This window comes from Erithacus rubecula, assembly GCF_903797595.1.
Source record: "Erithacus rubecula genome assembly, chromosome: 29".
Taxonomy (NCBI): domain Eukaryota; kingdom Metazoa; phylum Chordata; class Aves; order Passeriformes; family Muscicapidae; genus Erithacus; species Erithacus rubecula.
The window spans coordinates 3,327,801-3,353,319 of record NC_136681.1 but is presented as its reverse complement, the minus strand read 5'-3'; the positions used below and the strand labels follow the sequence as shown (position 1 = coordinate 3,353,319).

At 59.8% G+C, this 25,519-nt stretch overlaps 2 protein-coding genes across 3 annotated transcripts in view; both read left to right on the top strand.

The window, feature by feature from the left end:
* POLR3D (RNA polymerase III subunit D) overlaps positions 1–25,519 on the top strand; it is a 44,412-nt gene that overhangs the window by 8,406 nt on the left and 10,487 nt on the right. The gene's annotated exons all lie outside the window — the stretch shown is intronic.
* BMP1 (bone morphogenetic protein 1) lies at positions 2,245–24,764 on the top strand. 2 transcript variants are annotated; one of them, XM_079328745.1, is made up of 20 exons: positions 2,349–2,566; positions 10,762–10,875; positions 10,957–11,103; positions 11,762–11,879; positions 13,012–13,190; positions 14,202–14,307; positions 14,642–14,766; positions 16,227–16,342; positions 16,515–16,617; positions 17,838–17,954; positions 18,030–18,175; positions 18,929–19,124; positions 19,210–19,335; positions 19,431–19,591; positions 20,178–20,358; positions 23,110–23,235; positions 23,312–23,439; positions 23,513–23,726; positions 23,807–24,057; positions 24,241–24,764. In XM_079328745.1, the coding sequence occupies exons 1-20, from the start codon at positions 2,428–2,430 to the stop codon at positions 24,373–24,375; spliced, it is 2,928 nt and encodes a 975-aa protein (XP_079184871.1). In that variant the 5' UTR covers positions 2,349–2,427; the 3' UTR covers positions 24,376–24,764. The 2 variants fall into 2 exon arrangements, with proteins under 2 accessions (XP_079184872.1, XP_079184871.1); XM_079328746.1 differs by lacking the exons at positions 23,110–23,235; positions 23,312–23,439; positions 23,513–23,726; positions 23,807–24,057; positions 24,241–24,764 and adding an exon at positions 22,419–22,846 and having other exon boundaries at positions 2,245–2,566.

The following is a 25,519-nucleotide window of genomic DNA, read 5'->3' as shown; positions in this document are numbered from 1 at the left end:
CCCCGAATTCCCGTCCCTGGGATGTGCTGAGAGGGCAGAGCAGGGACATGGGGTCATCCTGGCTTTTCCAGGGTTTATTTATCTGCTTTGAGCAGGAAAGTTTTGCTGGATGTGGGTTTTGCAATAAGGGAGAACGAGGAAAACATCCTGATGGGGGAATGAAAACAATGGTGGAGATAAGGGGTGAAGGAGACACCGGCATTCCTGGGGGAACAAGCCAAGCCCTGGAGGAAAGAGATCCCCAAAAATGAAGGGAAAGAGGATTTGGGGACTTGGTGGAGCAGAACAGGGCTCAGCCTGTGTGTGATCAGACTCAGAGAACACTTAAAATCTTAAAAACTGAAATTAATGCAAGTTCTGGGAGATAGGGATGGGTTTGTAGGAGCAGCACAGGATGAGGCAGATCTGCTCATCCCAAATTCCCCCTGCAGCATTCCCAGGCTGGGAGGGGACACACTGCCCGGGGACAGGGTTGTGTCCCCATGTGCTGGCATCCATTCACCCCCAGATCCCCCTGGGGGCTCATCCCCACCTCAGGGTGCTCACACACCCCCTCAGGGGGCTCACCCACCCTCCACAAGGTGCTCATCCCATTTTTGGGGTGCTCATCCAGCTTTTGGGGTGCTCACCCAGCTTTTGGGGTGCTCACCCAGTTTTTAGGGTGCTCATCCAGCTTTTAGGGTGCTCATCCTGCTCCTGGGCTCCTTGCCCACCATCCCCAGTTCTTGGGGTGCTCATTCAGTCCTTGGGGTGCTGGCCAAGATTTGGGGTGCAGGATAAAGGGTAAAGGATGCAGGAGGACCAGGAGAAATGGGGTTGGAAGATGCAGGAGATGGGATGTGGGGTGCCAGACCAGGACATGGGGTGTGGGTAATTTGGGGGTGCAGGGGGACACGGGATGGCACCAAAAGGGGTAGATGGGTGCTGGGAAATGTGGGATTTTGTGTCCTGGGAATATCGGGGGTCAGGATTGATCCAGGTACCCGGGAATGGGACCGAGGGTGGCACCAACGGGGCTGGGGGGCAGCGGGTGGGAGCGGGGATCGGACTGGGAATACGGGACTGGAGTGGGACGGGAGAAACATCGGGGGAGCGGCGGGTGGGGGATCGGTACCGGGGGCGGGGGGCGGGATTGGGACCGGGGAAAACGGAACAGGACCGGGGGGATCAGGATCGGTACCGGGGGAGACCCGGATCGGTACCGGGGAACAGGAGATGGGACCGGGGAAAACGGAACAGGACCGGGGGGATCAGGATCGGTACCGGGGGCGGGGGGCGGGATTGGTACCGGGGAAAATGAAACAGGACCGGGGGGATCAGGATCGGTACCGGGGGCGGGATTGGGACCGGGGAAAACGGAACAGGACCGGGGGATCAGGATCGGTACCGGGGGCGGGATTGGGACCGGGGAAAACGGAACAGGACCGGGGGGATCAGGATCGGTACCGGGGGGATCAGGATCGGTACCGGGGAGCAGGAGATGGGACCGGGGAAAACGGAACAGGATAGGGGGGGAGCAGGATCGGTACCGGGGAACGGGAGATGGGACCAGGGAAAATGAAACAGGACCGGGGAAGACCCGGATCGGTATCGGGGAACGGGAGATGGGACCGGGGCGGCTCGGCAGGATCGGTACCGGGGATATGGGGCGGTACCGGAGAGAGCAGGATCCGTACCGGGGAGCACGAGAAGGGACCGGGGAAAATGGAAAAGGACTGTGAGGATCAGAATCGGTACCGGGGAGCAGGAGATGGGACTAGAGAGGCTCAGCAGGATCCGGGGGGATATGGGGCGATACCGGAGAGAGCAGGATCGGTACCCGGGAGCAGGATATAGGACCGGGGAAAAAATGAAACAGGACCGGGGGGATCAGGATCGGTACCGGGATATGGGGCAGTACCGGGTGGGGATCAGGATCGGTATCGGGGAGCAGAAGATGGGACCGGGGAGGCTCGGCAGGATCGGTACCGGGGATATGGGGCGGTACCGGACAGAGCAGGATCGGTACCGGGGGATACCAGACGGGACCCGGGGGGTGCAGGACGGGACAGGACGGGACAGTCCCGGCCGCGGGGGCTGCAGGAGCGGCTCCGGGGGCTGCGGAGGAGCAGGAGCGGGGGGCTGCGGGCCAGGTCCCCGCAAAAGCCCGTCCCCGCCGCCCCCCCGGCGCTGGCCCCGCTCCCAGCCCTGCGCCCGGGGCTGCAGGGGCCGAGCTCCGCGTTTGAACCCGCCCCCGCCAGATCTCATTTCCCTAAAAAAAAAAAAAAAGAAAAAAAAAAAAAAAAAGAAAAAAAAAAAAAAGAGAAAAAAAAAAAAAAAAAAAAAAAAAAAAAAGAGGGAGAGAGAGCGAGGGAAAAAAAAAAAAAAAAAAGGCGAAGAAGGGAAGGAAAGAGGGAAGAGAGGAAGGAAAAAAGCCCGGCCGGAGCCATGGCCGGGCTGCGGAGCTGCGGGCTGCTCCTCTGCCTGCTCCTGGCCCGGGCCCTGCGCTTCCCGGACTATTCCTACGTGCTGGAGGAAGAGGAGGAGGACGAGGAGCCCCTGGACTACAAGGACCCCTGCAAAGCCGGTAGGAGCGGGGGGATGCGCGGCGGGGCGGACAAAGGGGAGCGCGGGGGGGCGGCGGGACCGCGAGTGCGGGAGGGAGTGGGAGTGAGTGTGAGTGCGGGTGTGAGTGTGAGTGCGGGTGTGAGTGTGCCCCGCACACATTTCGGGGCTCCGCACGGCCGAACTCGGAGTCCCGGGATGGGGGGGACGCGAGGAGCAGCGGCCGGTCCCGCTCCGGGATGCATCTGGTTGTACTTAGGGTGAGGAGCAGGGGGGGGCTGGCCCTGCGCCCCGATTTTTCTCCTCGGTCTTGGCTGCACCGGCAGCTGTCAAAGCTGGTGGGGAGCCCCCAGCCCCCCCATTCCAGCCCCCCTCTTCAGAGGATCCATCCTGCACCCCCATCCCCTAACCCACACTCTGCACCCCCATCCCCGAACCCACACTCTGCACCCCTGGGCTTTGTCCTTCCCCCCAGCCCGCAGCCAAAGCTCGTCCCCGCTGGGACCCCCGGGAGCTGCAGCCGCGGGTTGGGGTCCCGCTGTGCCGGGACAGGGGGTTCGGAGCTGCTCCCCGCGTTTTGGAAGGGCTGGGAACAAACTGGAAACAAATCCCTGTGTCCCGACATGAGCTAAAGCGGATGGAGGAATTTGGGGAGGGGGGAAACTGAGGCACGGGAGGGGCGTGCGGGGCTGAGCGGGGCTCGAGGGCCGGGGTCTGGCGGGGTCTGGCGGGGGATCACGTTTCTCTGTACTGGCATTGTCTGCGCTGCGAGGCGGCTGTTGATATAACTCTGTCTACACGAGGGCTTTTTTCTGGCCAAAAATCCTTCCCTTCCTGCCCTCCCGGGCTGAAACAGCAAGGCTTGCAAAACCGTCCGGGCAGAGCCGGCTGCAGCCTTCCCTCCGCTCCCGCTTCCTCCAGCTGAGCGCCGCAGACGAGGCTTCACCCGCATTCATTTTGCCTCTGTCCCCTCCTCGCCCCGCTCCTGAGCACCCCAAAACCACCCTCACCTCGCGGGACAGCCCCCTCCCCATCCCCGTCCTGCCTTGATGAGATCCTGATGGGATAAATTGAATTACGGGAGCGTTTCCTCGGGAGCCGGGGGTGGGGATCAGGCCCCGCCACGCATCGGGGATTCACCGAGAGGTTCACCGAAGCACCGAGATGGTGAAATTCAGTTTTCCAGGGAAATCCCGAACCCCCTGGAATCCTCCTGACCCCCCCCATGGCTTTTCCCTGACATCCCACGCCAGGGTTTGGTTCGGTTTTGGGGACATAGAAACAACCAAGCGCCGAAATTTTGTCACCACCGCTGCTCAGGGGAGGGAAAACACCGGGAGAGGGATTTGTGCTCCTCATGCCAGAGGTGTCCTGAGGCCACCACCGGCCACCGCGGTGATGCCACCAGTCTGCAGCGGTGCCAGCGGAAGGGGAAGCGCCTCCAAGGATGCCAAAACGGGAGATGCAGCGCTCGGAGCAGCCCGGGGGGAGCCAGGCAGGAAGGAATCGCTCCCAGCGCCGCTTTCCCTTCACCCGCTCGGCTCCCGGTGCCCGGGTCAGATCCGGGTCGGATCTCCGGTTGGGAAAGGCGCTGGAATCGCTGCCAGCACCCCCAGCTGTGCTGGGACAGCGGCCCCAGGGTTCGTTCTGACTCATCCGGGGCTGAGCAGTTCGGGGATGGGAGATGGGACCCCCTGGGTGCCCCCAGTTGGGATGGAGCCCGTCTGGGTCAGCTCCACATCCACATTTTGGGGTGTTTCAACTGAACCCCCCCCTTGCCCAACATTCCATCACCCTGATCCATAGGCGTGCAGAGCCCTTGGGGGCTCACACAGCCCCCCAGAATGCGTGTTTAGGGGGGGATCTTCTCTCCCAAACCCTCACGGGCAGCTCAGCATCAGCACAGCAGAACCAGGGGACACCCGGGTGGGGCTGGGGGTTCTGAGCCCCCTTTCCCGGCCACAGGAACTTCCCAGCCGTGCCTGGAGTTCTCCAGCCGCCGGGATTTCACCTAGATTACACTTTCCAGGCGTAGCCAACCCAGGCTACTGGTTGCAGTCACACTTGTCAAGCTGCCCAAAAATATTTTCCAGCCGTTATATGTCACTTATTCATGCCGGGTAAAAATCCACCCGCGGAGCCGGGGCCGGCGGGAGGCCTGCGGTTCAGAGCTGGGCAAACCTTGGAAATCTCAGGCCGATCCCGGGATCTGCTTTATCTTTGTGTAATCACCCGTTCGGCGCGGCCGCATCCTCCGGCGGGGGTCGGGGGTGCCGTGGCGAGGCCGGGGGGGCTCGCAGCCCTTCCCTGGCTCCTGGGAAACGCCTCGGCTGCTGATTCACGCCGAGAGGGTCGTGCACAGGGGGGAGACGGCAAAACTTCCTGAGGTTTTAAGCACCACGCATGGCCGGGAGGGACGGGGCGGCCCCGGGGAGACCCGGCGAGAACAAAGCAGGATGCGGGGAGAGGAGGGAGAATGGCTGGCGGTGGGGTTTCCCCAATTTTTTTATTTTTATTCCCGGGGGAAGGGTGTTTTCCGGGCAGCAACGTGTCTGTCCTCGCTGCCTGCGGCTTTGCTGAGGATTCTTGGAGGTGTCTGGAGAGAAAAAAAGCTTCACAGTGCATCCCTGCCGAGCTGTGTGCCGCTCACCACCTGGCCAAGTGGTGTGGGAGGTCACTGCTGGCAAAATCTGGCAAAAAAAATCTGGCAAAAAAAAAATCTGGCAAAAAAGTCAGGCAAAAATCAAACCGCGCTCCACACACGTGGGGAAGGCAGGGGGAACATTCCGAGCGGCAGGAGGGAACACCAGGGAGCCGGGAGCAGCCTCGGGAAGGGTTCAGGTGCGCTGGCAGAGGGGACTGGAAGCACAGCGGGGGGATGTTGGCAGCCAGAGCCCCGGCCAGGATGCCCAGAGGTCTGGGAGCCCCTGTGGGACAGGAGAGCCCGCGATGCTCCACGTGTGCCCGGCTGGGTGTCCCCATCTCCATCCCCTGCTCCTCTCCAGAGTGACAACAACCCCCTCCCGACATCCCCTTGGCAGCGCCATTTCCAAATATTTTCCTTTCCAGCAGCTCTCCCTTTCACAGGGACAGGCGCTGCTGGCCCGGGATGTGTTTTTTTCCTCGGTGACCCGGGTTTGGAGAGGGGATGCGGGGAGACCTCGCTCCCTGCACACGGCTCCTTCCACCCCGGAGCATCCTCCACCACGCCGAGCCCTGGAGGAGGCTCCTTCCTCCCTTTGCTGTCACGGAAGAGGAGCAGAAGGAAAAACGCTCCCCTGGAGTGATCCAAGCATCCCTCCCACTCCCAACCTGCCTCCGGACGGACGTTTCCTGCCCCTGGAATTTGTTTATTCGAGGCTCCTCGGTGCTTTTCATGGCCTGGAGCAGCAAAGGGCTTTAGAGGCTGAATGCCGACGCTCAGGGATGGGGAGAAAATTTGGCTGTGGGTGCTGAGGGAGAGAGGATGGAGGGAATTTGGGATAAGGATCATCCCTCCACCTTGGATATGGTGGTTGAGCCTCTCTGCTTCCCAGTGCCGGGTGCTGGCATCCCAAAATCCCCAGCTGGGATAAGGATGCTCCAGCCAGGAAGCAGGAGGTGCACAGGGCTGGTTTTTTGGGGGTGCCCCGTGCTGCTCACCGCCTCCATCCCCCCCGTGCCTCAGTTTCCCCACTGGCTGCTCAGGGGCTGTGATCTGGCCTGGCTCCCGGCTTGGCCTCCGAGCTTTCAATCCCTGCTTTGTGCCGGCCCCGCTGCTCCGAAGGTGCTCTGGGAAAGCAAATATTCCTCACGGCGGCTCCACAGGCTGGCGGCTCCCCCCGCCCGCGGGGGGCTCCGGGAGAGGGGCTGTGCCGGTTTGGGGGGACAGGAGAGGGGCTGTGCCGGTTTGGGGGGGACAGGAGAGGGGCTCTGCTGGTTTGGGGGGGACAGGAGAGGGGCTGCGCCGGCTTTGGGGGACAGGAGAGGGGCTGTGCTGGTTTTGGGGGGACAGGAGAGGGGCTGTGCTGGTTTGGGGGCTCCGGGAGAGGGGCTGTGCTGGTTTGGGGGGGACAGGAGAAAGGCTGTGCCGGTTTTGGGGGACAGGAGAGGGGTTATACCGATTTTGGGGGACAGGAGAAGGGCTGTGCTCGTTGGGGGGGGACAGGACAGAGGTTGTACCAGTTTTGGGGGACAGGAGAGGGGCTGTGCTGGTTGGGGGGGGACAGGACAGAGGTTGTACCAGTTTTGGGGGACAGGACAGAGGTTGTACCAGTTTTGGGGGACAGGAGAGGGGCTGCTTCTCCTCCATCCTGTCCCCGCTGTCCTGGGGCTCTCCCAGAGCCACTGCACCCCAAAACCGCGGATGCTCCGCGTCCTTCCCCCTTCTCCCCCCGCCCGGATCTCTTCTGGCAGGGCAGACCCCCGGGGCCGGGGGGACCCCGCAGAGCAGAGGGGTCCCCCCCTCCCGTCGGGCCGCGGCCCCGGCGTGTTTTGCCGTGCAGCTGGGCCGGCGTGCGGGGGCGAGGGGCGGTGCGAGGAGCATTCCTCACATATTTAAGGGCTCTGGGAGCCAGTGGGATGCTGCTCCGGTGGCTCCGTGGCTTCACAGCCCGGCTGCTCGCTTGAGGCAGGGATACACTCATTTAAAATCTCGCTTCCCTCCTTCCCTGGAGCAGAGCGGTTCAATCCCTGCGTCCTTCGCATCCCAAATGCCGGGAGGGATGCTCGGAGCTCTCCTGAGGATTTGGGATGGAGCTGGTGAATCACTGAGGGATCGCTGGGCTGGGCAGATGATTCCCACCCTGTGCAGAGCCTTTTGGGGGTTCCAGGGAGCCACACAGGGATGATGATCCCCCTGCTCAGGGCCCTTCGAGCTCTTTGGGGACCTGCACAAGGCTGAGGGTCTTTCCTGGGATCTTCACGGGGATGAGGGTCCCCCTGCCCAGCGTCCTTCAAGGGCTGGTGAGACCCACATGAGGCTGAGGATCTTTTCCACCCTTTTGTGGGATCTTGGCAGGGATGAGAGCCCCTTCTGCCCTGCACGGGGAGCCTGCTGTGCCCCAGACTGACCTGGAATCTGATCCCGTCCTGTTTATCTGCTGCCCGCCCTGCCAAGGCTTCCCCACGGCTCTGTTTGCTTTTCCCGGCTCACCAGGACATCGAGTCCGCGCCCCTGCCCCTTCCCACCGCTCGTTTTATCTCGTTTTTAATGCAACACGGTTCCCAACCTCGGTGGGGCTCGAGGTCGGGCTCATCCCAAAATCCCGTGGGTGCCCCCGGCGCCGCTCACCTTGGCCAGGGGTGAGGGATGCTGAGCTCCTGCATCCCGAGCAGGGAAAAAAGGGATCCTACAGAGGGATCTGAGCGGGCAGGAGGTGCCTGCGGGATCGGGATGGGGTGCTGAGGGGTTTGGCTCGGGTCCGAATGAGAAACCTTGTTTGTCTAAAGCTTCAGCCCCGCGGTTACGTCACCGTTCCGAGAACCCGAAAGAAAACACAGCTCAGAAAAAAAAAAAAGTCAAACAACAGAGGAGGGCTGAGCTGTCTCCCGGCTGCGGAGGGGGAAGAGCTCCGTGGGAGCAGCTCCTGGAGGGCTGGTTGTGTTCTGGGCTGCGCAGGGATGGAGCTGGGATGATTCTTCTCAATATTTCTTCACTCCTGGCTGCTCCTACCCCACGCCCGGCCTTGGAGCCGGGTCCTGCTGGCACCACATCCTCCCTGCTGGCTCGGACCTTGCCCCCGGGACCTCTGTGACCGAGCAGAGAGCAGCCTCTGTGGCACAGCCAGGGCTGGGGACAGCTCAGGGACACCTCCAGGGATGGCTGGGGTCCTGTGTCCCGTGGTTTGGGGTCTCTTGGGCACCGTGTCCAGGGGATGTGCTGCAGGAATGGGTGCTGGGGGTGTGACAGGTTTGACCTGTCCTAACCTGTGCTGTGGCCAGCAGAGGGCTGGGACCTCACCCCCTGTTTGCAGAGAAAAATGAGAAAAAGCACAGGAAAAAAAAAAAAAAAAAAAAAAAAAAAGTCAGATTGGGGAATAACACATTTGCAGGGGCTCCCCTCTGCACCTCTGTCACATGAACAAGTGGCAGCAGCGTGCCAGTGTCCCCAGTGAAGCCCCTCAGGGAGTTTCACACTGTTTGGGGGCTCTTGGTGAACTGAGACACCCCCAAAATTCCCCCACGTGTCACCTCATTCCACGGGAGTGAGTGGGAGGAGGACGTGACCGGAGCCCCAAACCAAACTGGAAGTTTCTCAATCCAAATTCTGGGCTTGGCCCCGACGTGTCCGTACAGGGATCGCTGCCGGGACACCCCCGTGTCCCCTCGGGGAGCTGATAGGGGGTTTTTGGGGGAGCCCAGCTGCCTCAAACCTCGAGAAAAATCCCCCCCCCCATCCCCGGGCTGGCCTGCCCGGCTCTCTCACGTCTCCCAAATCCCTCACATATGGTTTCTATATCACTTGGCTCCGCCGGCGCTTGCTCGGCTCTAAGCGAGCTTACTTTCCCTTGTCTTTCCGTGCAGCTCTTGGCACGGGACTCTCGTCCTTCTCCCTGGTCCTCCCCCGCGCTGCCCGCTCGGACACGTCTCTGCCGGCCCCGGGGAGGGTGTGGGGAGAGGCCAGAGCCGGCTCCTGCCTCTGCTCTGCCCTCAAATTGCAGCCTGGCCGTGCCAGCCGCGGGTCGCTGCCAGGGGAGGTGCCGGCCCCGGCTTGTTTGTTCTTCCCTCGGCGCTGCCGCAGGTCTGCTCTCCATCCCAGAGATTCCCCCGATGGGATTCACCCACCCGTCAGGGCTGGGGACAGCCCCAAAATGTGGCTCTTTCACCCCAAAATGTGTCTCCTTCACCCCAAAATATGGTTATTTCACCCCAAAATATGGTTATTTCACCCCAAAATATGGTTATTTCACCCCCAAATATGGTTCTTTCACCCCAAAATGTGGCTCTTTCGCCCCCAAATGTGTCTCCTTCACCCCAAAATGTGTCTCCTTCACCCCAAAATATGGTTATTTCACCCCCAAATGTGGCTCTTTCGCCCCCCAAATGTGGCTCTTTCGCACCCAAATGTGGTTCTTTCACCCCCAAATGTGGTTCTTTCGCCCCCAAATGTGGCTCTTTCGCCCCCAAATGTGGTTATTTCACCCCCAAATGTGTTTCTTTGGCCCCAAAATGTGGCTCTTTCGCCCCAAAGTGCTTCACACCACTGCTGGAGCGAGGTTTGGGCTCGGTGCCGTGGGAAGGGGATGGGATCCAGTCACTCCTCTGATCCCGTGGCTGTTCCTCTCGCCCCGTGCCGTCTTTCTGGACCTCTCAGGGTTATCCTAATTGTCCCGCCTTGCTTTCATAATTAGTGGCTCTTTTGGGATCCATTTGCTGCGTGCTCCGAGCGCGACCTTGGCTCCGCTCCCCTTCATCCCTGATCTGCTCCGGCGACCCCATTCCCGACCCCCGCCCTTCCCAAGGCACGGCGAGCCCAGGGGGTTCCAGACACCCCAAAAATAACCCAGAGGGTTCTGCTCACCCCCAAAACCGGTGAGGAACCCCAACCCCACCTTCACAGCAGCTCTTTGACCCCAGTCAGCCCCGCAGGAGCCGCCGCGTCCCCGGGGCTCGGGGGCGGCCAAGCGCCGGGAGCCGCGCGTGTCCCGCGGCCCGGAGCCACCGAGGGGACAGAGAGGAGGAGGAGGAGGAAGGTTTGTGTGCAGGGTGATGTCCTCCAGCCCCCTGATGCTGAAGCGTCTCTGCGTCCCCCCGGTGCTGGAGGGGAGGTCCCGGCCCCGGCCGGCTCCGTTCCCCCGGGCGCAGCGGGAGCTTCCCGGCCCATCTGGCCCCGCTCGGCGCTGGCAGATGACTCAGAGGTCGCTGGTTGGAGCATCCTGGGGCTGTCGGAGCTCGCAGCGGGCTGGGGGGCAGGAGACGGGCAGGAAGGGGGTCCTAAAGCCAGCAAAAGTGCGTGGAGGGGGGAAAAAAAGGGCAGTTTTGCAACACAAATAATAATAGAAATCCTAAAAAGTGATGGATGGGGTTTATGCGATCCAGATGTGAGAGCAGGGCTGGCTCCAGCTGCTGGGGAGAGGGGGGAGCTCGGCCAGCACCACGCTCAGCTGAGGGAGCGAGGAGGAGGAGGAGGAGGAGGAAGGGTTTGCCTTCGTCTTCGGGGCTGGCCAGGTGTGGAGAGGCACCCGCTGGGATTTGGGACCCACCAAGCAGCCTTCACACCCCCTCTCCCCCTCTCAGCCGCCTTCCTGGGTGACATCGCCCTGGACCAGGAGGACCTGCAGCTCTTCCAGGTGCAGCGGGTGGTGGACCTGACCCGCCACACCATCACCCTCCTGCCCTCCAACTCCTCAGGTACCTCCGCTCCCTAAACCCCTCCCCACCCCCCATTCCCTACCTCCATCCCCCCCTGCTCACCCCCCTAACCCCCCACAGGCAGCCACGCCGCCCACCCGCGGGCGGGTCGCGGTGGGCGCCGCCGGGCGCGGCAGCGGGGCCGGAGCCGCCGCGCCGCCACCTCCCGGCCCGAGCGCGTGTGGCCGGACGGGGTCATTCCCTACGTCATCAGCGGCAACTTCAGCGGTGAGTGACAGCGCGGGGTGTCCCCGCCTGTCCCCACATCCCCACGGGCAGCTGGGTTAACGGAGTTTAGGTTTTCCCAGCTGGTCGGCGAAGAAGATGCGGGAGGATGTTTGCTGTGGTTTTCAAGGTTGTTTATTGGTTCTTATCTAAGAAATGCTTTCTGTAACTAACAGCTTGAGACATGAGGTACACTGGCTGTCCTTGGGGCAGGATTTATCTTTTATAGTATACATTACCTACCTAATATTTACAATGGCTTTTCAACACGCTACAATTTTATTACACTGTCCAGTTCTGTCCCAGACCAATCCAGTAATGCCAGCCTGGCACTAACATGGATGGCACGAAGAAGAAATTACATACCCCAAAATCCTCCATATTAGCCTCAAATATAAACATTTCTAAAAATTCACTTTTCTATCTTCTAACAACATCATTTTTACTCTACTTATTTTTTGTCACTCGTAACACTTATTTTTTTTGTGACTTGTAATTCTCCCTGCAACGATGGTAATTTTCCCCAGGGGTTTAAATCCCTGGGTACTGTGCCAAGGCCTCTGAGACCCCTGCCCAGGGGGGTCTAGAGGCATCCAGGGGAACACCCCAGGGGGTGCCTCAGTTTCCCCAGCAGCTGACCCCCCTCCCTGCCCCTCTGCAGGCAGCCAGCGGGCGATTTTCCGGCAGGCCATGCGGCACTGGGAGAAGCACACGTGTGTCACTTTCCTGGAGCGCAGCGATGAGGACAGCTACATTGTGTTCACCTACCGCCCCTGTGGGTGCGTCCAGGGGGCTTTGCCTGCCAGGTTCTTCCTCCTCTGGTGCTCCAGACACCAATTCCAGAGCTCTGTTGGCTCCTGCTTGTGGGGTTGTCTTAAATAAGCAAAACAGCTCATAGTTAAAAAGGTTATTTATTGCAAAGCACGTCAGTCTTAGCAGTGCACAAAGCAATGGAAGAGCAGCAGCAAATGCAGTGCAAATAAGATAAAAGCCACAGTGGCTAAAAGCAGCAACTCTCCCCAATACAGACTCATATAGGATTTTCCCTAAACTCAGACCACCACTCCTTAACCTGTTAGAATTCCAGTTTCTTAGCACACCAGGTTATGTATAGAACGACTCATACAATCTATCTTGTTCTATCTGAAAATGTCAGCAATATTCTTACTATATTTACTATGTACTACTTACTATACACTATTCTAGCTCTATTATGTGTCAGTCCTCTCTACAGCTGTGGGTCTGGAGCCCCCACTGAGGATATCAGTGTGTTTCAACCTTCACTAGAACTCACTCCGCTACTCTGGCATTTGAAACCTTTCACTTACTAAAAGCATCAGAACTCACCCTAAAATTTACTGACTTAAATATCTACTTTATGTGTGAATGGCTTAATATACTTCAATCCATCCAAAGGCTTTAATTCAGTCCCTGCACTCTGATTTCTCTCAGAGAGACCCCCTGACTCAGTGACTCCCACATTTGGGGTTTGGGTTTTGGGGGGATCTGTCTGTTTGGGGTGCTGAGGTTGGTGGCACAGCACCAGCTCGGGCTTGCAGCAGGGATGGGGCCAAAGGAAACAGAGGTTTGGATGAGCTCAGCATCTTCACACGTCAGGGCACAGCCCTGGCCAAGCAGATGGTGGTGAGGAGAAGGATTTCCCCTGGAATGGGAGCCCCTGTGTGGGAGCAAACCCTGAGCAGGGTTTGGAGGGGCTGGAGCAGCTCAGCTGCAGGGCAGGGGGAGGGATTGGCCAGGGAGCTGAACCAGGGGATTTGGGGCGGGTACAGCCATGCCATGCCCTGCTGTGCCATTCCCACCTGCCCAGCATTTTGTGGGACCCTGATATTCCTGGCTGGGGACCAGGGGGATGTCCACAGAGAGCCAGGAATCACCTGGTCCCCCCTCCAGGTGCTGTTCCTACGTGGGCCGGCGGGGAGGGGGACCCCAGGCCATCTCCATCGGCAAAAACTGTGACAAATTCGGCATCGTGGTGCACGAGCTGGGCCACGTCATCGGCTTCTGGCACGAGCACACGCGCCCCGACCGCGACGACCACGTCTCCATCATCAGGGAGAACATCCAGCCAGGTGGGGATGAGCTTCCCTTCCTCCTCCTCCTCCTCTCCGTCCCTGGGGTGATGCCGAAGTTGGGGTCCCCCAGTGTCCTGGTTTGGAGGACAGGTGTCTGCCAGGCAGAAACTTCTGTTGGAAATGGAGAATGTAAACCCCCTAAATCCAAATTATTGTAATTTTGAAATTAAGGGGCTCTCAGGCAAAGATATGGGAATTAGGAATAACAGTTCTGCACTAGGAAAATTAAAATAGAAATGCAGTATTACACAGAACAATCCCAAACCCTGCCAGAGTCAGAATCCAAGCTGACACAGTCAGTCAGTCAGGGTGGTGGCACAGTCCCATTCCATGGTGCTGCATCCTCCTGCAGGGGCAGATGTGGCTCAGCTGGAGCAGTGCTCCTGGAGAAGGTGCAGTTTCCTCTGAAGGTGCAGGGATGATGTGGAAGGGTCTGGTTTTCCTCTGGGATCCAGTGGGAAAGGCTGCTCTGCTGTTCCAAATCTCAGTTTTTATCTGGGTAGGAAATGTTTGGCTCCTCCCCTGGGTGGAGCATCTCCCAGTGGGATGATGGAATTTTATCAGTCATGCACTGGGACTCACTGGCCATGAACAGGAGATATCTCCTGGAGGGAGGATGGGCTGTGGAAAGATAAAGATGATTGCCCAGCTGGTTTAAAGATGGCCCATTAGCAGATAATGTGTGCCAGGTGATCAGGGTCACTGCCACACCCAGTTTTTAACAATGGCCCATTAACAGGAGATATCTCCCACAGGGATAGGAATCGCTGCCACACCCAGTTTTTAACAATGGCCCATTAACAGGTGATACCTCCTGGATGAAGGGTGGGTCATGGGAAGGATAAAGATGATTGCCCCAGCTAGTTTTTAACAATGGCCCATTAGCAGATAATATGTGCCAGGAGATCAGAGGCACTGCCCCACTTTCAGCAGCTGGTGACAGAATTCACATTTGTGGCCACATCAACCCAACACACCCTGGCAGTGTCCCCACCCTGTCCTCCACAGGGCAGGAATACAATTTCCTGAAGATGGAGCCGGAGGAGGTGGAGTCACTGGGGGAGACCTACGACTTCGACAGCATCATGCACTACGCCAGGAACACCTTCTCCAGGTGTGTGTCCCCTTGTGTCCCCTCCCACCCTGGGGACAATGGCACAGTGTCCCCAACCCCCGGGGACGATTTACCAGCTGTGCACACAGTTAATTCCCTCCTAGAAAAGTTTCCACTGCCACTCTGGGCGGGATGAAACCCCTTCCCAGAGCAGGAAATCGCTGTCCCCGCAGCCACCTCCACCGGGGACACGTCCCCGCTGACTCACCACCCCGCAGGCTTTAATTAGCCAGGCTGCTTTTAATTAGCCACGCTGTTTTTAGCATCCTTCCCCTGGTGGGGAGAGGCTGCAGGGCTGGTGATTCCCACTCAGCTCATCCCTTTCCTGCCCCAGGGGCATTTTCCTCGACACCATCCTGCCAAAATACGACGTGAACGGCGTCCGTCCCGCCATCGGCCAGAGGACACGGCTCAGCAAGGGGGACATCGCCCAGGCCCGCAAACTCTACCGCTGCCCAGGTCAGTGCCTCTGCCCTGGGGCTGTGTTTCCCAGGAAACAGCCGGGTGTGACCCAAATCTTGGCAAAAAGTGACGTCATCCTGGATGGATTTGCTGGTTTCGGTGGGTTTGGGGGTCCTCGCTGCTGTGGGACTCCTTAAAGGTGTTTTTCTGTGAGCAGAATCTGCCCCGTGTGAGGGTGTCCTCAGCTGCCCTCTCGCTGCTCCTCTGAGAAAAGGGCATCCCCCTGAGTGTTGTGTCAAAAAATCCTCTCCAGAGCATCTTCTGGGAGCAGCCCTCAAATGAGAATCCTCCAAAAGTATCCCCAAAAATAATCCCTCAAAATAATCCCCCCAAATGTCCCTTAAAGAAATCCCCCAAAGAGCATCCACCAAAGCTCACCCCCTACCAGAGCATCCCCCTAAGGGCATCCTCTAAAGAGCATCTCCCAAAAAACATCTCCCAAAAAAATCCCACAAATAGCATTTCCCCAGAGGATTCCTACAAAAGAATCCTTCAAAAGAGCAGCATGCCCCCGGAGGATTTTCCAAGATCATCCCCCTGAAAAATCCTCCAAAGACAATTCCCCCACGAGAGAAGAGCATCCCCTGACCCCACAAACACCCCTGGAGAGCGAATCCTCCTCCTCCATCCCACCCCAGCACCCAGAGGGGTTTGGATGAGGTTGGGGTCCCATCAGAGCCCACAAATCCCTCCTGGGCTTGGAGCAGACCACGCTGCTGTCACCTCGAAGGGCTGTGGGACTGTCACCACTGTCACAGGGTGACACTGGGGAGGGGGTGGCTGACAGCAGGCACGCGCTCCGGGGCTGTGCTGGCAACATCTGCAAAGATTTTGGCTCCCCGCACGCTCCCCGCTTAATTCCAGCGACTAATTAGCAGCCTGGAAAGAGGGACGCCTTTGTGAGGGGCCCCACGGCCGTGCCGCCTTCAGGGGAGCAGGAAAAGTGATTAGTTGGGAGCGAGAAAAAGAAAAAAAAAAAAAAGAAAAAAAAAAAAAAAAAAAAAGAGAAACCCCTCTCTGGATCGCAACTTTCTTTTGTTTCCACGGTGAAGCGAGGAGGGGAAAAAAGGCAGCGAGCCCAAGTTTCAAAGAGCCTTTTTCGCACCGTTTCACCTTTCATCTGGTGCGAGAGGGAGGGTGAGGAGGGGGCGGCCGCCTTGGCCCCCCGACAGCCGCGGCGGAGCTCGGTGTGCCGCCGTGTCATGTGGCTACCAGATGGCAGCGCTGGGCGAGCTCCAGGGAAAGCTGCCCGGAGCGGCGTGGCACGGCACGGGGGGGCCGCCAGCGCTCCTGCCCCCGGCCCGAGCGGTGGAGAGGGGCCACACTGCGCCAGGGAGGATTTGGGGTGGCGCTGATGGGGTTTTTTTGGGGATTTGTTATGGGGGTGAAGGGGGGATGCTGTTCCCGCTGTTGGGGTTTCACTGAGGGGTTTGAATCTCGCTTTTCTCCCTTCTCAGCATGTGGGGAGACGCTCCAGGACAGCCAGGGTAACTTCTCCTCCCCGGAATTCCCCAATGGATACTCTGCCCACATGCACTGCGTCTGGAGGATCTCGGTGACCCCCGGAGAGAAGGTACTGCCCGCTGGGGCCAAGGCTCCCGCCCTCTCCCAACCCTCCTCTTCCTCCCCCCAGCCTTGTTTTGGGGTGTCCTCCATCCCGTTGTGGGGTGGGATCTCCTGGGTTCCAGCAGATGGGGTGTGGGGGGAGCTCACCCCACGCTCTCCCCGCTCCTTGCCAACCTCAGATCATCCTGAATTTCACCACCCTGGACCTCTACCGAAGCCGGCTGTGCTGGTACGACTACGTGGAGGTGAGAGACGGGTTCTGGAGAAAGGCCACGCTGCGAGGTAACAACCCCGGGCCCCCCGCCCGCTCCTCCTGCCCGCCGGCACCGCCCCGGGGCCGCAGCGGGGCCGGGGGATCCCCTCTGCCCCTCTCCCTGCCTGCCCGGCATCCCAAACTCCTGGGGATGGGGGGAGTTATCCCCCCAGAGGGGTTACTGGGGTGAACGGAGCTCCCAGTTTGCCCCATAGCAGTGAGAGCAGTCTGGATGATCTGGGACATCCCTCCCCAGGGAGTGACAGTGTCCCGGTGCCACCCCAGGAGCTGGATGTCCCCAGGGAGATCCCAGTGTCCCCATCCCATCCCATCCCATCCCATCCCATCCCATCCCATCCCATCCCATCCCATCCCATCCCATTCCATCCCATCCCTGTGATGTCCCCAGGGAGATTCCAGTGTCCCATCCCTGTGATATCCCCAGGGAGATTCCAGTGTCCCATCCCTGTGATGCCCCCAGGGAGATTCCAGTGTCCCCATCCCTGTGATATCCCCAGGGAGATTCCAGTGTCCCCATCCCATCCCTGTGATGTCCCCAGGGAGATTCCAGTGTCCCCATCCCATCCCTGTGATGTCCCTAGGGAGATTCCAGGATCCCAGCCCCATCCTCAGGAACAGGATGTTCCCCAAATCCCAGGTGGCCCCAGAATCACCAGATTGAGTCAAAGAGCCAGAAAAGCTGGAGGGAGAAGCAGCTTTTGGAAAGGGGCACTGGGGGGAGCAGGAGGAGGAAGTGGTGAGGAAGAGGAGGAAGAGGAGGTGGTGGTGAGGAAGAGAGGATGGTGGTGGATAAGAGGAGGTGGTGAGGAGGAAGTGAAGGTGGCAGAGAGGAAGAGGAGCTGGTGATGAAGAAGAGAAGGTGATGGTGAGGAAGAGGAGGTGGTGGTGAGGAAGAGGAGGTGGTGGTGAAGGACAGGAGGTGGTGGTGAAGGACAGGAGGTTGTGGTGAGGAAGAGGAGGTGGCAGTGAGGAAGAGGGTGTCAGTGAGGAAGAGGAGGTGGCAGTGAGGAAGAGGAGGTGGCAGTGAGGAAGAGGAGGTGGCAGTGAGGAAGAGGGTGGCAGTGAGGAACAGGGTGGCAGTGAGGAAGAGGAGGTGGCAGTGAGGAAGAGGAGGTGGCAGTGAGGAAGAGGAGGTGGCAGTGAGGAAGAGGAGGTGGCAGTGAGGAAGAGGGTGGCAGTGAGGAAGAGGAGGTCCCAGCACGGCAGCCCAGCACGCCTTCCTCCCCAGGCAGGTTCTGCGGGAACAAGCTGCCCGAGCCCATCATCTCCACCGACAGCCGCCTCTGGGTGGAGTTCCGCAGCAGCAGCAACTGGGTGGGCAAAGGTTTCTTCGCTGTCTACGAAGGTAGGGGGGAGCAGTGGGGCTGGGGGTCGGTGTGGGGCCCTGGGGGGGTCTCAGGCTGCTGCTCCTCCCTTCCAGCCATCTGTGGAGGGGATGTGAAAAAGGACAACGGGCACATCCAATCCCCCAACTACCCCGATGACTACCGGCCCAGCAAGGTGTGCGTGTGGAAAATCACCGTGTCCGAGGGCTACCACGTGGGATTGACCTTCCAGTCCTTCGAGGTGGGCAGGGCAGGATGGTCTCACCCCAGTGATCCCTCAGGATGGGTTTGGGCTGCTGGATGGGGGTTCTTTCTGACCCCCAGGTGCTCTAGGCACCAAACTCCAGAGCTCTGTAGGCTCCTACTCGCCGGGTTATCTTAAATAAGCAAAGCAGCTCATAGTTAAAAAGGTTATTTATTATAAAGCACATCTTATTGCAAAGCACATCAGTCTCAGCAGTGAACAGACAAGCAATGGCAGAGCAGCAGCAATAAGCAATAAGTGAATGGCTAAAAGCCACAATGGCTAAAAGCACCAACTCTCCCAATACAAACTCTTATACGGGATTTTTCCAACAAGCTGAGACACAAACTCAGACCACCACTCCTTAACCTGTTAGAATTCCAGTTTCTTAGCACACCAGGTTATGTATAGAGCTACACATACAATCTATCTTGTTATATCTAAGAAATGTAAGCAATATTCTTTCTATAACTTCATTATGTCTGAGTCCTGTCTATAACTGTGGATATCAGAGTGTTTCAACCTTCAGTATAACACATTCTGCTGCAGCATTTGAGACCTTTTACTTGCTAAAAACATTAAAACTCACTCCAACGCTTATTCAATCCCTGCACTCTGATTTCTCTCTGAAGAATTCAGAGACACCCCTGACTCACTGACTCCAACAGCCTCCGTGCCTCAGTTTCCCCAGGCAGCAGGGGCAGGAAGGGTTAAAGGGTGCTGGGATAAAAACACCCCCTGTCCTGCCAGATCGAGCGTCACGACAGCTGCGCCTACGACTACCTGGAGATCCGGGACGGGAGCAGCGACTCGAGCAGCCTCATCGGCCGCTACTGCGGCTACGACAAACCCGACGACATCAAGAGCACCTCCAACAAACTCTGGATGAAATTTGTCTCCGACGGCTCCATCAACAAGGCCGGGTTCGCCGTCAACTTCTTCAAAGGTTTGGGGTTGGGGGGGTGCTGGAGGGGGCGCTGGGGGTGGTCGCAGCCCCTCCCCCGGCCATTCACCGCCGCTGCCCCGCCCAGAGATGGACGAGTGCTCCCGCCCCAACAACGGCGGCTGCGAGCAGCGCTGCGTCAACACCCTGGGCAGCTACAAGTGTGCCTGCGACCCTGGCTACGAGCTGGCGTCTGACAAGCGCCGCTGCGAGGGTGAGTGACCCCCCCCCCCCAAAAAAAACAAACCCTCCCCGCGCTCCTTGGGGTGCCCCCGAGCCCGTGGGGGTGACGGTGGTGCCGCCCTGCAGCCGCCTGCGGAGGTTTCCTCACCAAGCTGAACGGCTCCATCACCAGCCCGGGGTGGCCCAAGGAGTATCCCCCCAACAAGAACTGCATCTGGCAGCTGGTGGCCCCCACCCAGTACCGAATCTCCCTGCAGTTCGACTTCTTCGAGACCGAGGGCAACGATGTGAGTGTGGGGGTGTGGGGGCTGTACGGTCAGGATGGTCGTGACACGCAGAGGGATCTCTGTAAGACAGGTCTGGAAATTTGTGGGTTATTGCAAAAAAAAAGGGCCCTGCCAGGAGCAAGGCAGAAAGAGAATGGGGGTAGTGAGAGTTCTAAGAGGTGTGAGAGTGGCAAGAGAGAGTGGCAAGAGAGAGTGGTAAGAGAGAGTGGTAAGAGAGAGAAGTAAGAGAGAGAAGTAAGAGAGAGCTTTTCCCATTTAGAATACAATAAATCTTCTATGTTGAATATCCTAATTTCCACTCATCAATCTAATACAAGATACAAATCCTACAATATTTACACTCAGCCCAAAAGAATCATTACATTACCATCATGTGTGATACTTTAAACCCTAAAAACGACTCTTTGGACCCTTCTGCCAGGCCAGCAGGGTCTTCTCTGACCTTTGGACCATTGCTCTATCAAAACTGGGTTTACTTTCAGCCGGCCATGCTATTGCCCCTCTCTGTGCCGTGTGCCATCCCCGCCGCTGCTGGTGGCCTCGGGGTGGCACCAGCCGCGTCCCCAGCGCCGTGTCCCCGCCCCAGGTGTGCAAATACGATTTCGTGGAGGTGCGCAGCGGGCTCACGGCCGACTCCAAACTGCACGGGAAGTTCTGCGGAGCCGAGAAACCCGACGTCATCACCTCCCAGTACAACAACATGAGGATCGAGTTCAAGTCCGACAACACCGTCTCCAAAAAGGGCTTCAAAGCCCATTTCTTCTCAGGTAGAGCTCAGCACGGGTGTCCCCTGCCCTCCTTGACCCAGCCAGCCCCTGCTCCGCACCCCCAAACCGCTGCTAACGCTCCCCTTGTCCACACTGGGGGTGCAGCCCCCGGTCCCAAACCCCTCCAGCCACAGGCAGCACATTTTGGGAGGTTTTCTCCCTTTTTGGAGGAACAATTGGCTCCTACTTCTGAGGTGGGGTGCTCCCCAAATGGCCAGGGGATGGTCAGGGATGTGCTCGGCCCCGGGTGCTGCACCCCTCGGGTGGCATAGCCAGGGTGGGGGGACGGTGACACCCCTGCTGCTGCTGCTGCTGCTGCTGCTGCTGCTCCCCGCTCTGCCGCACGGCACCGGCTCCCTCCGCATCCCGGCGTCAGCATCCGGCCACGCCCGAGCTCCTCGGATCCATCCCTCCTCCCAAAAAAAACCCCATCACTCGCCTCTCTCTGTCTGCCCCACCCTCGGATGGATGCTGGGGGTCGGGATGCGGCCACGCAGAGAAATGCAGGATGCAGCCGTGGCTGAGCCCTGGGCTGGGGGCTGCCGCAGCCCCCAGAGGGTGGCACAGCGCCCTGGACACCGATGCGGCCGTGAGAGACCCGCGGCACCTCCCGGACCCCGTTTTGAGGCCATTTTTGAGGGGTCGCATCCCCCCCGGATCCCCCCGCGGGGATTTCCCGGAGCGGCCCAGCCCCGCGAGCCGGGGCTCGAGTGTCTTTGCTTTATTTGTTTAATTAAAACCAAGGCGAGTAGGGCGGCCCAGCCGTCGGGAGCCGGCACAAAGTGATTCCTCGGGGAAGCCCGGCGGCCGAGCGGGACCACGGGGGCAGCCGGGTGAGTCTCCCCCTCCCTCCCTAAAGCACCTGAGGCTCATTCCCTCTCCCCTTTTCCCTCTTTTTCCTCATCCCATTGGGATTTGCGGTGATAATACACCACCAAACTGTCTCCTCCACCTTCCCCTGCTCAGGTCTCGGGCTTTCCCGGCAGCAGGACCACCCTGGAGGATTTGGCCACAGCGGGGTCCCTCCTCTGGGGTCGCTCCCTGGGCAAAAACCTCTCCCGTGCGGCCCCTTTTTGGCCGCGGAGGGTCTCCGTGCCCTCGGTGCCGTCCGGGTGCTCGTTTTTCCCCGGTGAAGACGTGACCCCTTCCTCCTCCTCCTCCTCCTCCTCTTCCTCCTTCTCTTCCTCCTCCTCTTCCTCACGGGGTCGGAGCGCGTTCCACCCGGGAAATCCCTCACGGTGTCGGCATCCAGGTACGTCCCCCTGTTTCCGGGGGGTCCGCAGCGGGGGGAGAGGCGCTGCCGGGGGGCTGCGGGGGGCGCTGAGCAGCCCGGAGCCGTCGGATGCCCTCGGGGGGAGAGCGGTGAGCGCACGGCGATGCCGGGGGGCGGCGAGCGAAGCTGGTTGGAATAAAGGATCGCTAAAAACTCCCTCCCGCTGCTCTTGTCTCGCCCGCCCAGGCTCCGCGGTGCTGGAGCTGCTCTGAGCCCAGAAGCCCCTTCCCAAACCCAAACGGGCCTTTTTTCCGCCTCGCTTCCTCCTCCCTCCCACCGAGGAGACGTCAGGTTACAGCCTCCGCTTTGAGAGGCGGGGGGGCCCGGGCAGGACCCCCCTCGCTCCAGGAGGGACCCCGGCTCCTCTCCGGCATCGCTGTGAGCTCGCAGCGGGACGCTGGGGGGGCTGGTGCCCGCTTGCTGTTGGCTTCTCCCACCTCCCCAAAATACCCCGTGGGCAGGGGGAGCGATAGGACACGGAGGGATTTTTGGGGGGGGCTCGGGCAGGGGCTGGCGAGCCCCGACACCGGTGGTAGGGAGGAAAATCCAAACCATTCCCAGACTGGACACCCCTAAACTCATCCTCATCCTTCCGTAGCCTTGTGCCTCCTCCTCCTCCTCTTCCTCTTCCTCCCCGCAGAGCCGCTCGCCCCCCCGGCCCCAAAGGGGTTCCCGGGGGTCTCCCCTCGCTGCTGCTTCCCCAGCTGCCGCTCCGCATGCCCCCCGCCGCCCCCCGCCGCCCCCCGCCCCCCATCGCTCCCCCCCTTCTCTCCCTCTCTCTTTGCAGAGAAGAAGCAGCAGCTGCAGCCCCCGAAATCGCGCCCGCCCGGCCTGAAGTTCCGCATGCAGAAGCGGCCGCGGGGCCCCTCCTGAGCCTCTCCATCCTCTCCGTCTTTCTCAGGAACTCCGCGGCCCCGGAGCCGTGCGGGAGCACGGTGGGACCGAGCCGAGCCGTGCTGCCGGCCCCGGCAGCCTTTTGCTTGACAGAACTGGTTGTTGACCTTATTTTTATTTTTTTTTTTTAACTTTTTAAAACTTTTTTTTAACTTTTTTTTTTTTTTTTCCTAAGCACCCACCCGCTTGGTTTTGTCATTGTCCAGCTGACCTTGTTGTTTTTGTTTTTTTTTTCCTCCCCTTTTCCAATTTTTACCGTGTCTGTGACATTTCCTATCGATGAGTAAAGAGGGACTCCCGCGTCCTGGTCTTTCTTGTGCACCTTTGGTTGTCACTGTGTGTTTTTCTGCCTCCCTCCATCCGTCCCAACAGCAGGTAATGGTGGCACCCATGGGTGAGCCCACGGGAGAGGAGGAGCCGTCCTGGAATCGGGATGCTGGAGCTGCTTGCTGCTGCCCGGGGGCGCTTGCTTGGCTGGAGGGCAGCGGTGTGGGGCTGGGGGGGCTGGAGGGGCTGTGTTGGGATGGAAATGCAGCATTCCAGGATTTCCCAGCCCGCTCAGCCATCCCTCTGCTCTCTCCCAGACAAGGATGAGTGCTCCAAGAACAACGGGGGCTGCCAGCACGAGTGCCTCAACTCCTTCGGCAGCTACGAGTGCCAGTGCCGCAGCGGCTTCGTGCTGCACGACAACAAGCACGACTGCAAGGAAGGTGGGTCCACCCCAGCCCCAATTCCCATGGGAATCCCAAATCCATGCATCCATGACCCTTCTCGCTGTCCCTACAGCTGGCTGTGACCACAAGGTGACATCTGTGTCGGGGACCATCACCAGCCCCAACTGGCCCGATAAATACCCCAGTAAGAAGGAGTGCACCTGGGCCATCAGCACCACGCCGGGGCACCGCATCAAGCTGGTAGGGTTTGGGGAAGGTGGGTGGCACTGGGGTCACCTCTGCCGAGCCTTGAGCTCACCCAGAACATCCACAGACCTTCTCGGAGCTGGATGTGGAGGCACAGCAGGAATGTACCTACGACCACCTGGAGATCTTCGATGGGAAGGACGCCAAGGCGCCGGCGCTCGGCCGCTTCTGCGGCACCAAGGAGCCCGAGCCCCTCGTCTCCTCGGGAAACAAGATGTTCCTCAAGTTTGTGTCGGACAACTCCATCCAGAAGAAGGGATTCGAGGCCACCCACACCACAGGTACGTCTGTGGGGCTGGGAAATGGGGTTATGGGGTGTGGGGAGAGCCTGGGTGTCCCTAAATTCGAGCTTGTCCCGCAGTGTGTGGGGGCCAGGTGCGCGCTGAGGTGAAAACCAAGGACTTGTATTCCCACGCCCAATTTGGGGACAACAACTACCCGGGGGGCTCGGACTGCGAGTGGGTGATCATGGCCGAGGAGGGGTTCGGCGTGGAGCTCATCTTCCAGACCTTCGAGATCGAGGAGGAGGCAGACTGCGGCTACGACTACATGGAGCTGTTCGACGGCTACGACGGGACGGCCCCGCGCCTCGGGCGCTTCTGCGGGTCCGGGGTGAGCCTGGGATGGAGGGAGGGGTCAGGGGAGGGGTGGGGAGTGATGTCGGAGCAGCATGGAGAAATCCCCAAATGGGAATTTGCTGTGGTGTGTGATTATTCCCACTCTCCACGCTGTAAATATTCCCACTCAGCCCAGATCTGCTGGTGGATCTGAGCCCCCCCTCCCTCCCCCCCGCAGCCCCCCGAGGAGGTTTACTCGGCCGGAGACTCGGTGATGATCCGCTTCCACTCAGACGACACCATCAACAAGAAGGGTTTCCACCTTCGCTACACCAGCACCAAGTTCCAGGACACGCTGCACACGAGGAAATGAGGGCCGGGGGTCCCGGCCCCGCCGCGGGCAGGGGAGGAGGAGGAAGAGGAGGAGAAAGAGGAGGAGGAGGAGGGCAGGGAGGACGGCGGGGGGGAGCGCTGCCCCGCACAGACTGCACGGAGGAGGAGCACACAGCCAACCTCAGCACTCAAGACACGCTCGCACGGGGCCCCGGGGCTCGGGCGCCCACGGCACGGGGGGCACAGGAGGGGGGGTCCCCGCTGGCAGCCGCCCACCCCGGTGCTGGGGGGGCCGAGCAGGACCCGCTGCCCTCCCCTGCCCCGGCCAAAGCTCTGAATGTACAAACCAGTAACCGGGAAAGAGCCCAACACACACACAAGGTGCTGTCTCTCTCTTGTACCCATGAAATAAATACCCTTGTACTTGGAGCGGGGGGGCAGCCCCGGGTTCTTTGCTTCCAAGCCCGAAATGGGGCTGGACTAGGGGGGGGGAAGCACCCAGGACCCTCTATGGACCTGAATTCTCGGGGTTCTGATGGAGCAGAGCCAGGAATTTCGGCAGAGGAGCAGCCAGACCATCTCCTGCTGACAGCGGGTCCTGTGATGGGTGGTGGGCTGGGAGCTCTGCGCCCCCCCCAGGGCTCTGCAGGTGGGTTCTCTCCTCACACCTTTATTTTGAGGTGTCTCTGAGCCAGCAGAGCGTGGTGGGTGGGTGCCACGTGCTGTGCCCACCCCGTGCTCCAGCCCCGGCGGTGGCAGATGGAGGGTGGGCAGTGACACGGCCCCCGCGCCCACCGCCTGTTCCCACGTGCCTCGACCCCTCCTGCATCCCGTGCTCAGGCTCCTCTTGCCTGTTTGTGCCCGGATTGGGATGTTCCACAGGGGCTGTGCACAGGCAGAAGCGGGATGGGCACTGGGATTTTCATCCCGAGGGGTTTTCAGTCTCCGTGGTGGAAAGCGGGTGTGGAATTCGGGCAGTGACAGGATGAGGAGCCATGGCCATAAACAAAAACAAAAGTGCCACCTCAACACGAGGAAGAACTTTCCATGAAGGGTGGCAGAGCACTGGGACAGCCGTAGGGAAGGGTGGGGTCTCTCCGGCGACATTCCAAACCCACTTGGATCTGTTCCTATGTCACCTGGTCCGGGTGACCTGCCTGGCATGGACCTGGCGATCTCCAGGA